We start from the raw sequence: 16,575 nt of genomic DNA, 5'->3' as shown, positions 1-16,575 counted from the left end.
ACAGTACTCCCAAGGCAGAATAGTTTGGGAATATCATTTCACTTGATCAGGACACTAGACTTCTGATGATGCGGCCTAGAATAGCATTAGCTTTTTTGCTGCTGCATCACAGAATGTTAAGTTGGTATGAGGTTACTGTGTTTGACTAGTATATGCAACACATCTGATCAAATCTCACTATAAGCATAAACCCCCCAGTTCCCGGTCTTCCACAAGCCATTATACTTTGGTTCTGATTTCATAAAATGGGATGATTTAGCTGTTTGAAAATGAGTTTCATTTTTGAAGAAGCACTGCAAAGCTAATGCTTCTTCAAAGTTCTATGAAGCGTGAAATACATAACATGAATGGAAATTCATAGTGTCATATGCCGGTGGGACAACAGACAGACATAACAAGCTAAAGAGCTTAGAGGAAACTACAGCATGTTGTTGAAACAGGCAGCTCATGTGACACATCATGCAAAAAGAAGAACATTGCTTTGTAAGGGGAGAGAGTCAAGACCTATGTTTTAAACATGGTTCTATAAAATTGTCTCTTAGTATACATAAGACCTAATGCATTGCAAGGTCAAGGTGCCAAAAAAAGAAACAAGAAAACAAGAAATCAAATTTTAGCTCCAAATAATGTAGTATTATTTGTACAGTTGTATCTCCGTTTTTGAACAGCTTAGTTCTCAAACATTTTGGCTCCCAAACACCGCAAACCTGGAAGTGACTGTTGCGGTCTGTGAACTATTTTTGGAAGCCGAACATCTGACGGGGCTTCCGCAGGTTCAGATTGGCTGCAGGAGCTTCCTGCAGCCAATCAGAAGCCACACTTTTATTTCTGAACATTTTGGAAGTCGAACGGACTTCCGGAACAGATTCTGTTCAACTTCCAAGGTACAACTCTTTATCTTAAAAATGAAATATCCATATGGTGCAATATCCACTGATATCTGCCAACTTGAACAACTGAATTCCGCTTGCACAATGGGAGTCTGGGTTTCTCTCCTTCTCTCGTTCAGTTGCTCCCCTTGGGAAACTCTAAGATCTGAGTGCCTTATAAACCTGCTACTTATTGTTCAACAAATTATGCATTTTCTAGATAGCACTCTTCTTTAAAACTTTAAATACTTTTAGTAACTTTTTTATCACACTGTGTGTGGTAATCATAGACACAACTACAGAAATAAAAAGGTGGTCTAAGAGTCACATAGCAGATCTTTTATAAAGAAGCAAAAACACCCTTATCACATTTCCCGTGTTCTCTGAAGCTTAAACATTCCTCCAAGGGGGTAAAAAAACCACTCACAATTGCTCAAATTGATCTGTATCACATCTGCTATGTGCAATCTTTTAAAAACAAATTCCCTTTACTGACATGTTATTTATATTATTGCCCTGCACCAGAAAGTGGTAAAATAATGGCATCAACTTAAATCTGAATTCTACACAAGATATAAAAGACAGACACATAATTGTGTGCCTCATGCTTGCCAAGAGAAACAAAAATGTTTAAGGGTTGTTGTTTTTTTAAAAAAAGGTGGATTCTCTGATCTGGTTTTATTATCAATACAGAATACAAAAGCTATATAATTGCATACCTTTTCAAGTTACTTAAACAAAGGGATTACATAACATCACAATATACTGTTATGTTGCAGGTGGGCTGCTTTATTTTACATGGTTGATCACTGATCAACCGGCTTCCTTCCATTAACCTTCTTTAGCAAAGCATGTTTGCAGATTAGATAACTTTTAAGTCACAGGCACCAGCATTAGTTAAAACTCATTGATCTCACTAAACCAGTTCACTTAATGCTGGTTATGCAAGAATCATAGCTTTAACTAATGCATGCCCATGAAACCTAACTTCTCAGTAGTTGTGCCCGCCCTGTGGATTGTCCTCCCATCAGGTATCAAGGAAATAAATGTCTATCGGACTTTTACAAGACATCTGAAGGCAGCCCTTTAATGTTTGAAGTTTTTGTGTTTTTTGTGTTTTAATATTTTGTAGGAAGCTGTCCAGAGTGGCTGGAGCAGCCCAGTCAGATGGGCAGCATATAAATAATAAAACAAACAACTAACTAAAATGTATGGGAAGACCCTGAGCCCATGAATGAAGATAAATGCTAAGCATTATTCATTAGAGGGTTCAAGCCTGTTTACTCAGACTAGGAGTTCCATTGAGACCAGTAGGACTTAATCACTAGTATGACTGCAGCCTAAGTCTTATACAAAAGTACATTAGGATCCGACAAGAGGTGCACTTTCCTTCAGTTAAGATTTGACACCAAAGACTGAAGTCCATTGCCGTTTAAAAAAACAGAAGGATCAATTCATACCATCTTGGATATTTGATACTGTAAAACAGAATTTTAAAAAAGGCACAGCAACTTTCACACCCACCTGCAACGTTGAGTTTTTCAGCTGCTCCTGAACTGGGAGTAGCAGTGGAGGTACTATTTGTGGAGTTTGCACCTGTGCCATTGATTACAAGGTTCTCCACTTTAGACTCAAGCTTCCCAATGCGTTGCAGGATGTTGTCTAGTAGGACGGCGAGAGTTTTCTTCAGATCTAAGTTAAGAAAAACAAAGTCAGTTAATCTTACACAGAACAACATATACAAGGAAATATACCCATTTGGTAAAAGTAACAGGTTTGCAACAAACCCTTCCAACCCTCTAATTTCTTACCTAAATATTTCCACAGATCCTCCTTAACTACCTAAGTGTGTTTCTAAGGCTAAAGGCATTCTACAGTTATATGCCGTCAATATGGTTTATTATAATAATGAATAGTTACAGACAACAGCTATGTTTTTTCTAACTACAAAGATATGCACCCTCTTAATCCTCCAAAAGGGATGCGGGTGGTGCTGTGGGTTAAACCACAGAGCCTAGGACTTGCCGATCAGAAGGTCGGCGGTTCGAATCCCCGTGACGGGATGAGCTCCCGTTGCTCAGTCGCTGCTCCTGCCAACCTAGCAGTTTGAAAGCACACAGTGCAAGTAGATAAATAGGTACCGCTCTGGCGGGAAGGTAAACGGCATTTCTGTGCACTGTTCTGGTTTGCCAGAAGCGGCTTAGTCATGCTGGCCACATGACCCGGAAGCTGTACGCCGGCTCCCTCGGTCAATAAAGCGAGATGAGCGCACAACCCCAGAGTCGGTCACGACTGGACCTAATGGTCAGGGGTCCCTTTATCTTTACCTTTAATCCCCCAAAAGAGTATTTCAATACAAAGTAAAAGGCTACCTTTTGTGGGGAGGGGATACACTATTTATAACTTGTCAATTCCATCTGTATACCATCTCAACTTATCCATATGTGCAGTTTCTAACTGTTTAAATAGCCATTGTTCTTAATATATGGGGTTGCTAAATGTCACCAGTACTGTACTGAGCAACAATAATATTTGCCATACTTGAAAAGGTTAATCAAACTTTCACTCTCTTTTTTTAACACATCTTGTATATGATGTATGAATAACATCAAATAACTCCTGTTATTTGGTTGATTATTTGAGAACCTTGCACCCAATAACTTCAGACCTTTGGACAACTCCATGTTGTAAGTCAGCATCCATTCTACCACATATTTTGCAGCTTTGTACACTAGAGTAGCAGTGCAGTTATGAGCACTAGCAGTTCTAGCTTAGACTGACATGAGTACTTCTAGTGGCCTTATTAACTCAACCCACTATTCCTGTACTTCAGTTTCCCTCACTGCTCTAGAAATATGTAAGCAACTACCCTATCTTATACACCTCTTAAAGATAACTTATATTAGAGGAGATTGCAGGGACTTTGCTCCACCCTGCTCTTTTTTATTCCCATGCCACATGTCATCTGAACTCAGGCTTGTGGTTAAGCTCTTTCTTCAACACAAGCTGTAGCCAAGAGCAAACTTTTGTGCAGTCCCAGTAAGCCATGGTGTGGCTTGCTACATCGTGAAAACCAGAGCATAGCGTGAAATACTTGGAGAAGAAAAAGCAGCATTATATTACAACATCTTACAATATTTTTCCTACTGCAAATTAATTTCCAAATTTACCACTAGAAAGTGATTTCGGCTGGAAATTTGACCTGTGGTAATAAAAAAACTGCATTATTGGGGGAATTTTCTGCTTTTCTTTCTCCTGGAATCGGAAGCACTCTTACGTCCTATCTCAGACTTTTTAAAACCTTCAACAGACACTACTTGACAACTCCCCATCCTTTGAAACCACAGAAATCAGAAATTATTTCCTTGTGGGGAGGGAATTAAAGCAAGTTTTCTGAAGCAGTCCACATATGTGATGGCTGAACAATGCAGATGCAGAAGATCTGCAACGGTTATAGCTAACAAGCCAAATGAAGTGAACATTTGGTCCAGGCAAGTTTCTAATCTAGGCAGGTTGCTATTTTTAAAAACACCCTCAGAAAATGTACATGGTTCCCTTGCGAGTTAGGATCAAGGAATAAAGGCTTTGCTTTCAGAACAGCCTTTAGCACCCCATATGCCTTAGTGGATCTTCTTTTAGTGTTAATTTTTTAAAAGCCTCCTTGTGAGGAGGAAAGCAGCACATCATTACCATGCTCTAAATTTGTTCCATTCAAGTGCCAGCCTAGCACAGATTCTGCTTGGTTTGCAATACACAGTAAAATCACAATGCAAGCTACCATAGCCTGGAGGCTGCCACAGACAAACATGAGTTACAGAACAAGGGATACTTGTTACTTCAGCTACAAAGCAATGCAACAGTCAGCTGCCTAGGGGATGGTGGCCTCAACCTTTCAAGCAAATGCATTCACAGAACCACCAGCATCTTATCGGAAAATGAGACAAAGGTATACAAAAGCAGCATGGCACCCTGGCATCTCTGGCACCAGTTCTAAAAAAGGGCTTTCATTCCTAACAGAGGAAGGGGAAGAAGATACCCGAAGCAGTAAATGAATGGCTGTAAGCTCTGGCTTGTGTGCATCACAACTCCCCTCTCCTTTGGCAAGATTAACAGACAAACCAAGTTAGATCCCGCAATGATAAGATAGCGATGGGGAAAAAGGACCATTGTAAGTGAAAAGAAGGTGAACAACTAATTGGCATCTAGCTTTCCAAAGCGGCAGGTGCCTTCTGGCAAAACAAACAAAAAGGTCAGATAATGAAAACCAATGTACAGGGAACACACACAGTCGCACTACATTTAAAGGGGCGCTGCACAGATTCACCGCACAAAATTCTCATTGAAGTATAAGAACACAATTAAAACCTAAGTATGTTCCCAACCTGTAAGAGGGAAGAATATTCTGCAATGCACTTTACACATATGAAGTGAATGGCCTGATCTGATAAACAACCAAGACCGCCTTTGCCAGACTGGTGTCACCCACATGTTTTGGGCTACAACCCCCATCAGGGGCAGCCAGCTCAGCTGTGCTGGCTCATATTGACTGCAGTTGGAGTCCAAAATATCTGGAGGGCACTAGGTTAGCAAAGACCGATCTGATTCATCACTTTCAATATATCTTGGGATATACGCTTTCTTGGTGCATGGTTAAAGGATCACTTATATAGCTGGAGTTTTAATTACGTAATATTGTGCTAAAGCTACATATATTTTAGTATTTTATTTGAATATATCTTAGTATTTGGTGAGAATGGCAAGCCAGGGTTGGGACACCTTTTATTGTCTGTGCTACCCATAATGTGGAAACTTCTTAAAAACTTACCACACTGCCTTAATTGCAATGAATAATAGATGCTACAAACACTGTTAACTAGCGATGGTATTTTTCGGCTCATAATGTTCACCTCAAATATGATGCTCTTGTTGTAGGCCTGAGAGATCTTTCGAGTCTGATTAAATCTTAAGCAGAGACCTTCAGCCCTCTTATCTTGCCTCCTTTCCCCTCCCTCCCATATCTCCACTTACTTACTTCTATGAGAGCGGGAGAACAGAGAAAGGTTTCTGTACCCTTTTCCTGTCTAATGCCCAGTATGATGCTATGGCTGCATGCCAGACAAAAGAAGCACATGGAAATGCTGTTTCCCAGCACTGCTTGTGTTTGGCTTGCAGCCATAACATTGTACCAGGAAGGGGGGATATTTCTTCTCCATCATTCATTCCCCTAACGCTGCTCCCCAAGGAAAGTAGAGAGTTTGGTGGTAGGAAGAGAGAGGCAGGTGCTGAGCATATGGGAAAAAGAAACTGGGTTTTGAACCCAGTTATCAAGTCTGGCAAGGATGGTTTCTTCCCATCACTACCAATCTTCTGCTTAGAGAAATTCCACATACTGCATGCAGTTCCATGCTTATTTTTTCCCCAGACTCTTATTCACATTATGCAAAATGTTAACATTAGTTTCTTAACCTTTCCACAAATGCACACACACCCCATTCAACATTCTCCCCCTCCCCATAAGTACCCCTTGTTTCCATTAAAAGGCAGCAAAACAGGTAAAAGGGTTAAGAAACCTGTGTATTCAATGTTAGTTTTATGCTTCAAAATAGAAGATTCAAAGTGTACATTGCATAAAGACAAAGAAAAAGTCTGATGTAATCATGTAACAACACACATTGTATAGTCCTTCCCTGAGATTGCTGCCTTATAGAAATCAACCACTGACTTTTTTTTAAAATGAAAAAAGGGATTGCACAGAGAAGAAAAACCTTGCTTCAGAGCTTAGGATCCACCTCTTACATGACAGTAACAGCATAAATACTATATTCCCATGGCTCTAATGAATTTCACGCAACATTAGAACATTGGAGGGGGATTGTGGAGGATGATATCTTATATTTTTTTCTGGATAAAGTCATGGGGCACCTTAAAAGAAAAGGAAGGTTTACTGTAACTTTCTCAGGGCTGTGTAACTAACCTAAAATATGCCAGTAGTAGTTTACATGTGGAATTAAGTCGTGTAAAGTGAGTCCACTTTCAAAAGGAATGCATCTCTGATGTTATATGGCAGTTCAGTAAATTTTGCTTGGTTCCCATGCAATTAAGTACTTATGCTGACAGACCTTCTCTTGTTTACTAATGGCTGTATTTTTTCCAGTGAAAAGGTTTGCATGTGATTTATGGAAAACAGGGACACTATTTGGATTATCAGAGCCAATGTCACTTAAAATTAGAGATGCGGGACATCAACACAGTGATATAAACAAGATTATGACCCGTGTAGCAACTATGTACAGAAAAAGCCTTTAGAGAGCTCCTGCATGTAGTTTGTGAATAAAACGTTTCTATGTGCATGTGTACATTTGTGCATGTGTGCCTGCTCACACAAATACAGCACTGTTTTATCCAACTAGGCTTTTTCAGGGTAGAATTGGTAGGTATTACACTTGGGAATTTTACAAATGGGTTTAACATAGTCTTACAGCTTTAGCTTTGCATTTTTTTTACTTCTTTTTGTACACCACAATATTTTTGAAATTCATTTATTGTGTTTATATTCTGCCCCTTCCTGCCAAAGGAACCCAGGGTGGCAAGCACATCAATATCATTAAAATATTCCAGAAACAGTTAAAAACAATCACATGCTCTCAACCAATTATTTCAATGTTGCCTGGAACAGTATCTTTCAAGCATCAAATGCCTGGGTAAACAGGAATGGGGGGGGGGGAGAGACCTCCTGGTAGTCAATAATGAAAAGTGATGAGTGGTGGAAAGTTTCTAAATTCATTAAATAAATAAATGAAACAAATAAAACACAACACATACAAGTTAAGCCATGCTTCCCATTTCTGGTACAACTTATTTTTATCTGTGGGCAGCATCTGTGTCAAGATTTTGGGTGGCTTTTGGTCTGAGCCACTTAATGAATAAAGTTTTTATTCTTCCCAAAACACAGAGGAACACATGCTCCTGCTTCATTAGCTGAATTTGCCTTGCAGCAGAATCATAAAACAGTGGAACCCAAAAGAGCAGTCAGCTCATCCCAGGAGAAGTTGCAAAGTGAGTGAAGCTAAAGTCGTGCTTCTGCTATAGTCAAAATCATCTCATTCTGAACCAGACAGATTGATCCAATTCTGTCTTACCATATGAAATGCATATGCAAGGAATAGGACTCTGCATCTGACCAATCAAAATATTTGGTCACTGCAGTTCATAAAACATTGGTTTTGTTTCTTTTTAACAGATCAGTAAGGGCTATTGTCGTTTTTCTTCCCCCTATATCTAATATACTTTGAGCAACCCTTGTTCCTATCAATTGAAGTGACGTACAAATGTTTAAATAATGGTGCTAGTTACAAAGAGGTAACCAAAGTACATAATCTATTATAATCAATACCATTTCTAGTAATTAATTATGAATTGCCAGGTTGGTTGGTAGTAGCACAAAGGTGAGACGTAGCCTCAGCCTTTACTCAGTCTTATAAGCACAGAAACAAATAAACATCCCTTGCAAATAGAGAAGCTTGTTCATTTACACACAGTTAGAACAGGTCTTCAAACATTTACTTTGCTTTGCCCACCAGCTTTGGCTGTCATCATAAATGAATGCATAATTGTTCACCTTAACACTGACCTCATTTACACATGATGCTAAACTATGATTTGACATTATGTGCAGGAGTCTTAGTAAAATATTTGGCTCAAGCGCTTCCGCCTCATTTCTCCCATGCAGTTGGGAGGAGAAATAAAACATGATTCAGTGTTACTTCCTCCAGTTCCTGAATTGTTCTTATGTACTGTGAAGGAAATGGATTCTGTTGCAGACTGTACTGTTATATAAAACTACAAATCTTGCATGTAGGTTGATTTGGGGGTTATGGAACATTCCTAAGCCTAACCTGTCTGAGGTTCAAACTGGAAGGTGGAAAACTAACTGAAGATGAGGTGGATGGCATGTAGCCCAGTGATGGCCAAACTTGGCCCTCCAGCTGTTTTGAGACTACAATTCCCATCATCCCTGACCACTGGTCCTGTTAGCTAGGGATGATGGGAGTTGTAGTCCCAAAACAGCTGGAGGGCCAAGTTTGGCCATCACTGATGTAGCCTCTGATTTGGAGTTGCTATTTGACTGTCATAATTTCTATGAAATTGTGGACTGGGAGTCACAAGGTGACACAAGACAGAATAAAGTGAACAAAAAGGAAAAGGAAAATGAGAGAGAGACAAAAAGGAAATACCAACAGGTGTGGGGGGGGGGAGTAGGAGGTGGTGAGAGAAAAAGAAAGGACAGACATAGTTAATAACAGAAAAAAGGAGAAAGGAAAAGGTAAGGGTGGGGCCAAGAGTGAAGTACAGTTTGAGGAGTACCGCAAGGCAATTCACAAGATACAGCTAAAATATTACAACTTGACAATATTAACTACATCCACATTTTGCTCAACACAGCAATGTTAAGGTCTATTAAAACATTTTCACTAACTTTAAATCACACACACACAATGGCATCTGGTTAGCCACTGTGAGAACGAAATGATGGACTACATCAGTGGTTCTCAACCTGTGGGTCCCCAGATGTTGTTGGACTACAATTCCCAGCATCCCTGAGCTCTGGCCTTGCTAGCTAGGGATGATGGGAGTTATAGTTCAACAACATCTGGGGACCCACAGGTTAAAAAAGGCTGGACTAGATGATCATTTGGCCAGACCCTAAAGGGCTCTTCTTATGCGATTATCATTGCTCTAGTTCTGGTCCCATAGGTATCCCAATCAACATTGACTTTTGGATTTTGGCATACATAGGGAGACCCTCAGCAGCAGATCCTGAGCCCCAGACATTCAGGCTTTTAAACAATGTACGGAGGACATCACAATGACTATCCCAGGTCAAAAGGGTGCCCTGCAGCAAGATATGGCTGACAAACTGAAAAATCTCTCTTCCCCTCCCGAGTACAATGCCCTTCAAGCTGCTGGCCTGCCATTTTATCAGATATTTGCTATTTATCCAAATCTTCTGTAAGAGAAAAAGGCCTTGGAACTGAAACTTTTTGAGAAGCTGCTGCTCCCTGGCAAAAATGAAGGCTAGTATTTGGTTTTCAGCCAATGGAAAAGGCTGAGCTCACTGTGGTCATTGCCAGCTATTAATATGCAACTTCTTAGCTTTGAAAAACTTTTCCTGTGAAATAATTTTTTTTAAAAAAAAATAGAAGGTCTGAAAAACCACATTTCAACCACAAAGTGGGTGATGTTTCTTTGCCTAAACCACCTAAAGTGACATTTAAAGAAGTTGGGGAGTTCTTGCTGTGTAGTTATAAAAGCCTGATTCCTTATAGCCACTATTGTTGACACTTTGAGTCACTAAAATAAGGAACGGATTGGCAGAGCGGGGCAACGGGTAGGAGGATATGAAATGCATACTTAGCAATTAGGGCTTATTTGCCATAGCAAAAAATAACTCTGTTCCAAAACAGTGGGAAATTGTAGGGTTAATCTTGCTCTAGGAAAAAGTCTTACTATGCGACAATAGCAGTCCCTCCCCATTTTTTGAGATCTAGAACAAGAGGTACCTTCAACATAAAGAATAGGAAGCTGCCATTGGACTATCTCTCACTCTTGTGGTTAAAGGAAACAATTTGGGGCATTCCACATATTTCATTTCAGTAAAAGCAGGTGTGCCACTGAGTGTATAACCAACTGAAAGCTGCAGTTAGTTTTATCTCTCTTGCGTGTGTATCAGTGATGCATGCAAATGTGCACCTAAATTTGCCTGATGCATTATAATTTTAGCAGAAAATCTTAGGTGTATACTTGAAGCCATAAAGGGTGAATCATACCATTGGGGGGGGGGGAGCAAATTTAATTTATTATATCTAAAGCATTCTCTTAACAATAAAAATGTAAGGACAGCCCTTTTGGATCAGACCTAAAGCTCACGAATACAAGCATTCTATTCTTACGGTGACTAAAGAGATGGTTAGGTAAAGGTAAAGGGACCCCTGACCATTAGGTCCAGTTGCAGACGACTTGTGGCGCTCATCTCGCTTTATTGGCCGAGGGAGCCAGCGTACAGCTTCCGGGTCATGTGGCCAGCATGACTAAGCCGCTTCTGGCGAACCAGAGCAGCACACGGAAACGCCGTTTACCTTCCTGCCGGAGCGGTACCTATTTACCTACTTGCACTTTGTCGTGCTTTTGAACTGCTAGGTTGGCAGGAGCAGGGACCAAGCAACGGGGGCTAACGGGACTAACCATATGGTTACATGTCTATAAAAGGTCCACAAGGCAAATAAAGGCAACACACATTTAGAAACCTAAGAGTCACAAAGGATAATTTTTAAACAATTACCATGCATTATTATGCAACTATACATACATCAACAATATTTTTTAAAACGGGTCAAGTCAATTTTAAAGTTCTTTATAGTAATGAAAACTTGTTTGGTATATTCTATATATTCCTACCTCAGTGTTCTTTCAATAACACACTCCATATTCCAAAAGCTATCCCAGTTTCAATGATCAAATGCTTTCCTGAAACTTACTAGTTGATATATTTACTACTGCATATATTTCTCACAAAACCTAAACAGACAATCCTTTGGTTCAACAAGTATTTGAAGACAGATAAAGAAACCTCAGTGTTTTCTCTCTTCCTGTAGTTCTCTAAAACTGACTCCCACTTTACCTGTCTTCCTGCCATCATCTAATTCCCATTCATGCCATCATATATCCTTCATAGCTAAAAGTGTCAGATAACTAGGGTGACATGGGTTCAAATCAGGCTTCCTCTACCTCGGCCCTGCAGATTTTTTTTTGGCCTACAACTCCCATGATCCCTAGCTAGTTGGACCAGTGGTCAGGGATGATGGGAATTGTAGTCTCAAAACATCTGGAGGGCCGAGGTTGAGGGTTCAAATCCTGACTCAGCAATAAGAAGCTCACCTGGATAACCCTGAACCAGTCTCCCTCAGCCTAAACTACATTATATGGATGTTGTAAGGATAAAATAGAGAAGAACCTTGCATCCTTTCTTTTTTGAAGGGCCCTAACAATGAGAGAAGGGACGCGGGTGGCGCTGTGGGTAAAACCTCAGTGCCTAGGACTTGCTGATCGTAAGGTCGGCGGTTCAAATCCCCACGGCGGGGTGAGCTCCCGTCTCTCGGTCCCAGCTCCTGCCCACCTAGCAGTTCAAAAGCACCCCTAAGTGCAAGTAGATAAATAGGGACCGCTTTATAGCGGGAAGGTAAACGGCGTTTCCGTGTGCGGCACTGGTGCTGGCTCGCCAGCTGCAGCTTCGTCACGCTGACCATGTGACCCGGAAGTGTCTTCGTACGGCGCCAGCTCCCGGCCTCCTGAGAAAGATGAGCGAGCAACCCTAGAGTCGGTCACGACTGGCCCGTACGGGCAGGGGTACCTTTACCTTTACCTTTACCAATGAGAGAATGTGCTTGAATGGGTCAACTAACATTGGAGATGAACTAGAAAGGATTGAACTTGGTCTCCAGATAATTCTAGTTACAACAACAGCCCCTGGACAGCGTCTAATTGTTTTAGGAAGCCTACTCACCATACGCAGTCATCGTACCAACATATGGTCCATCCACCACGTTCCTATTCTCTTCCGCCAGTGCTTTTATGTATCTTTTGCTGAGGTCCAGTATTTGTTCACGAAGCACCGAACTGCTTTCGTGCTGAGTCTTCTGTTGGATTGTAAAATGCAGCAGCATCATTCCCCAAATGAAGCCAAAGGTCACCAGAAAAAAGCCAAGTTTCTGAGAGGACAACTTCCATGGAGTAAAAAATGCCATGGCTGTTCAACCAGCTCTGGAGTCAACTGGAAAAGGTTTGAAAAGTCCACACCAATGTCTCAGTTCATAGTCCAAGCAGGTAACAAACAAAATTCTGGTGCTATTCACTCTGGCTCCTTAGTCAACATATTGTTGCTATTCAACTCCATCCTGCTGCTGCAAGAGAAAAGGAAACATATGGTAATTTAGAGTAGCAAAAATACCCACCAAACTCTTCAAACCTGTTTTCATGTTTATAATTCCCCATTGCCAGCCTTGGAAAGCAGGACAATGTGCTTTCTTGGTAAATTGTTATGAATCAATATTTTATGACACAAGTGACCATAGAGTCCAGGAAACATTTGGGAATGGATCAAGAAATGTGTATTTAACAGATATGGTCCCTGGGCTGACCTTATCACCTGATGTCCAAGACATTACATTTGGGACAGAAGAGCTGTTAGCATCCATCTGTCTCAAGAGACAATGGAGTATGCTTCCGGGGGGTAAAATGAAACTGCTGTGTTAACAGCACCTAAGTGACCACCCTGGGGCGCAAGCATGGGCAGTGTGTATGGAGGTGCTGGGCTGCCCAGACGACAAGATGCCCCTCTTGGCCTTGCCAATGTGGTTTAAAGGAAAGCAGAGCAATACATTTGGCACCAGCTTGGCTGCAGAAGTTGCTGGAAGGAGGCGTACAAGGCGCCATCTAACAGTCTTAGGGTTGCCACGCTGGATTTGTGTAGAATTTACGCCTTAGCCTTTTGTTCTCCTGAATAGCGTATTTTTCGCTCTATAAGATGCACCAGACCACAAGACGCACCTAGTTTTTGGAGGAGGAAAACAAGAAATTTTTTTTTCTGAATTTCAGAAGCCAGAACACCAGGAGGGATCACTGCGCAGTGAAAGCAGCAATCCCTCTTGCCGTTCTGGCTTCTGGGATATCTGCGCAGCCTGCATTCGCTCCATAAGACGCACACACATTTCCCCTTACTTTTCAGGAGGGAAAAAGTGAGTCTTATAGAGCAAAATACGGTATATCCTGCAAAGCAGCAGAGGTTTAGGATCAGAGTTTTCCTTATCTGAGATGGGCTACCTTCCTAGGTTGCCCTTCAATTCCCTGTATAGCATGTGCAGAAACTGCCTTCTTGACCACTGGATCCACTACTGGTCTCTTCCACTCAATCCTCCAGAGCCTGTCTTTGCATGCAGGGGAAGTCCCTAACTCACAGTGTTTGAGACCCATTGGCTACCTTCACCAGGTTTAGCTGGCCTGGTTTGAAAGTTAAAAGTAAAAGGTAAAGGACCCCTGGACAGTTAAGTCCACTCGAATCTGACTATGGGGTGTGGCACTCATCTTCACTTTCAGGCTGAGGGAGCTGGTGATTTGTCTACAGACAGCTTTTCCGGGTCATGTGGCCAGCATGACTAAATCGCTTCTGGCACACGGAACACCATGACAAGTGCCAGAGCGCACGGAAACACCGTTTACTGCTGGTTTAGCCAGGGTATGGCTGCTGTTTCAGGCTGACAGGTTCTAGGAGCCACAGGTGAGAGCTGAGTGCAGGGTGGGGACAAAAGGTGGGACAAACTATCCCAGAAGGAGCATGATGTGTCCCCTACCAAAAGTACTACCCCTCCCCTAACAGAAGTATTCAAGCACAACTTATGCATCCATGCACAGCTGCAGTGTTGCTACATGCACATCCCCACACCATCCTTAGCCAATGGGTCAATGGTCAGCGATGACAGAAGTCGTGGCTGAACAGCATGTGGAGACCTAAGCCTGGGGAAGAATGGTGTAGATAATCTGGAAAAGAAAGTTGTTTCCAGTTTCATCCTGTGATATAATGGAAATATAGTTTAAGCTTATCTTTTCAAAGAACACGCACAGCCTAAAATCAATGAGCAACTTCCACGAATAATTAGTTCATATTTTGTTAATCATTTGCTTATATAAGATTAGTAGGATGGTTTATTGTCAGTCCTCTTGGCGGAGATGGCGGCATCCAGCTGATGACTTCAGATGTCACCGAAGTGCAACAAATTGTTAGTTGTTATTGTATTTTTACTGCAAGGAGGAGAGGGAGAGGTACTTGCGGGACTTCCTGCCTCAGCTGCCAAAGCAACTTGCACCTTGAGTCCCAAGGTGCAAGGGCAGGGGTGGGGAGAAAACCATTTGCTGCTTCACCTCAGGCTGCAAGATTAAGTGATCTAGAAATGCTCTCAAATACATAAAATAAAGAAAAGGTCTTGGGTCAATCCTGTTCCCCCATCTATACATCACAAAAACAGCTGTTCTTCCACATCTCCTCATGGACAGCCCTCAGATAGTCACACACCATTCTTCTCAGGCTGCTCTTGCAATGTTACATGCTGAAGTCCTTCCCTTTTTAACGTCAGATGGTAATCCTTCTTTATACGGTGATATCTGCCACCTCCCACTTTCTAACAAACACCTCTACTGTAAATGATTAAAAATATACTATGCAGAGAGATGAGAGGCAGATGGACTGAAGGAGGCTAAGCTCCGAGTGCTAGGGTCTATACCTTTCATGCACACACACACACACACTTCCTCCCTCCTAAATAGACATGTATGAGAACTGACAAGGGTAGACGTTAAGATAATGCAACATGAAATCACTTTTAACCTTGAGCAAGCAATGTAGTTCTATTTTCAGGGCGGGGGGCGGGGAGAAGTCTCCTTTGTGCTTGGAGTGCTGCTGAACAGGCCTGTGGCAACCACCCATGATTCTAACAGATACAGGAGTCCTTGGTTGCACTAAGCATCTTGAAACCTCTCCAACTTTCTGTCAAGCATGCCATCTTACACAGCTTAGTCCCACAGAAATGAATCCATCAGCAGACACTTTTCTCATGGTGTGATCAACCATTTTTCTTTTTTCTTTGCTTGTCCCTGAATCATCATTTGCGTGAAGACAAATGGAGGCTTTAAAACAACAGGCGCTCCAGAGCCTCTCACTATTTGATATCCTGTTTGCAAAGTCTGAACAGAATCTTCCCAAATTTATGGTCAGCCTTTAATTGGCCAGTAATAATAACAACAACAACAGAATAATAGGCAGGAATGCCTTTTGAACTGCCCCCTGAAAAACACTTCACCTGCCCCAAATGTTCGTCTTCTAGATTTGAAGAGTTGGCAGAAGCTGGCTTGAGGGCAAGTGATTCCTATTTCCAGGATGTCATCTCAGTGGGGATTGTAGTCTCATGATTTTCCATGTGACATTCAAGTAGGGTTACAATGCCTTGTTCTGGATCTGCAAAAACTAATTTGGTCTAGTAGGTCCCATCTGTGATATGGAAATCATAGGGCTTTTTGTGAGGTGTTTTATAATATTGCTCCAACACTCACCAACTACTACTACTCCTACTACTCTGCTGAAAGGTGCAAACATGGAGTCTTCCCATCATCCGGCAATGCAGGAAAGCAAAGAATGAAGATGGGAATGGCCTGCAACTTCTGCTGTGATGCAATGTCATGGATTAAAGGGACTGTGTTGCTGGCAACACACTTTTCAGCCTGCCTGCCACTTCTTCCCACTAACTCCACCTCACCAAGGGAAAAGGCTGCAGAAGTGATGCAGTTATCTGTGGACCAAGAAATAGGTAAGTCAGACTTGCTGGCTTCTGGAAAAGATGTTTGGCTACCAAGCTGAAATTTATGGCTCCCTGGATAACAATTGTTTTCAAGTGTGCCAGGAAACCCTGAGATTTGCAGTAGCTAGCAGGGGTTTACCCATGGGGACAAACTTTTCCAAGTTATACTTTTCCTTCAACATACTGAACACTTCCAGAACCCTTTGTAGGATAAAGTAGCTCTTCAACATACATGTTGATGTGGAACTACTGACAGTTCTGTGAGTTTTGTTCATGAAATAAACAATATTCGATTAAGGTTCTAA

At 41.6% G+C, this 16,575-nt stretch overlaps 1 protein-coding gene across 4 annotated transcripts in view; it reads right to left on the bottom strand.

Annotated features, from left to right (window-relative positions):
* MGAT5 (alpha-1,6-mannosylglycoprotein 6-beta-N-acetylglucosaminyltransferase) overlaps window positions 1–16,575 on the bottom strand; it is a 115,134-nt gene that overhangs the window by 53,848 nt on the left and 44,711 nt on the right. For all 4 annotated transcript variants that reach the window (XR_013986736.1, XM_081006941.1, XM_081006943.1 and 1 more), the window contains exons 2-3: window positions 12,430–12,826; window positions 2,394–2,561 (exon numbers count right to left, since the gene is read on the bottom strand). Coding sequence is in view for 3 of the 4 variants with exons in the window: in XM_081006941.1 (XP_080863067.1) it covers window positions 2,394–2,561; window positions 12,430–12,670 (409 nt within the window). In the remaining variant the exon portion in view is untranslated. The remainder of the gene's footprint in view (window positions 1–2,393; window positions 2,562–12,429; window positions 12,827–16,575) is intronic.

The sequence above is a fragment of the Podarcis pityusensis genome, assembly GCF_964106645.2.
Source record: "Podarcis pityusensis genome assembly, chromosome: 1".
NCBI lineage: Eukaryota > Metazoa > Chordata > Lepidosauria > Squamata > Lacertidae > Podarcis > Podarcis pityusensis.
The sequence above is the reverse complement of the archived record's forward strand: the minus strand, read 5'-3'. Positions and strand labels throughout refer to the sequence as shown.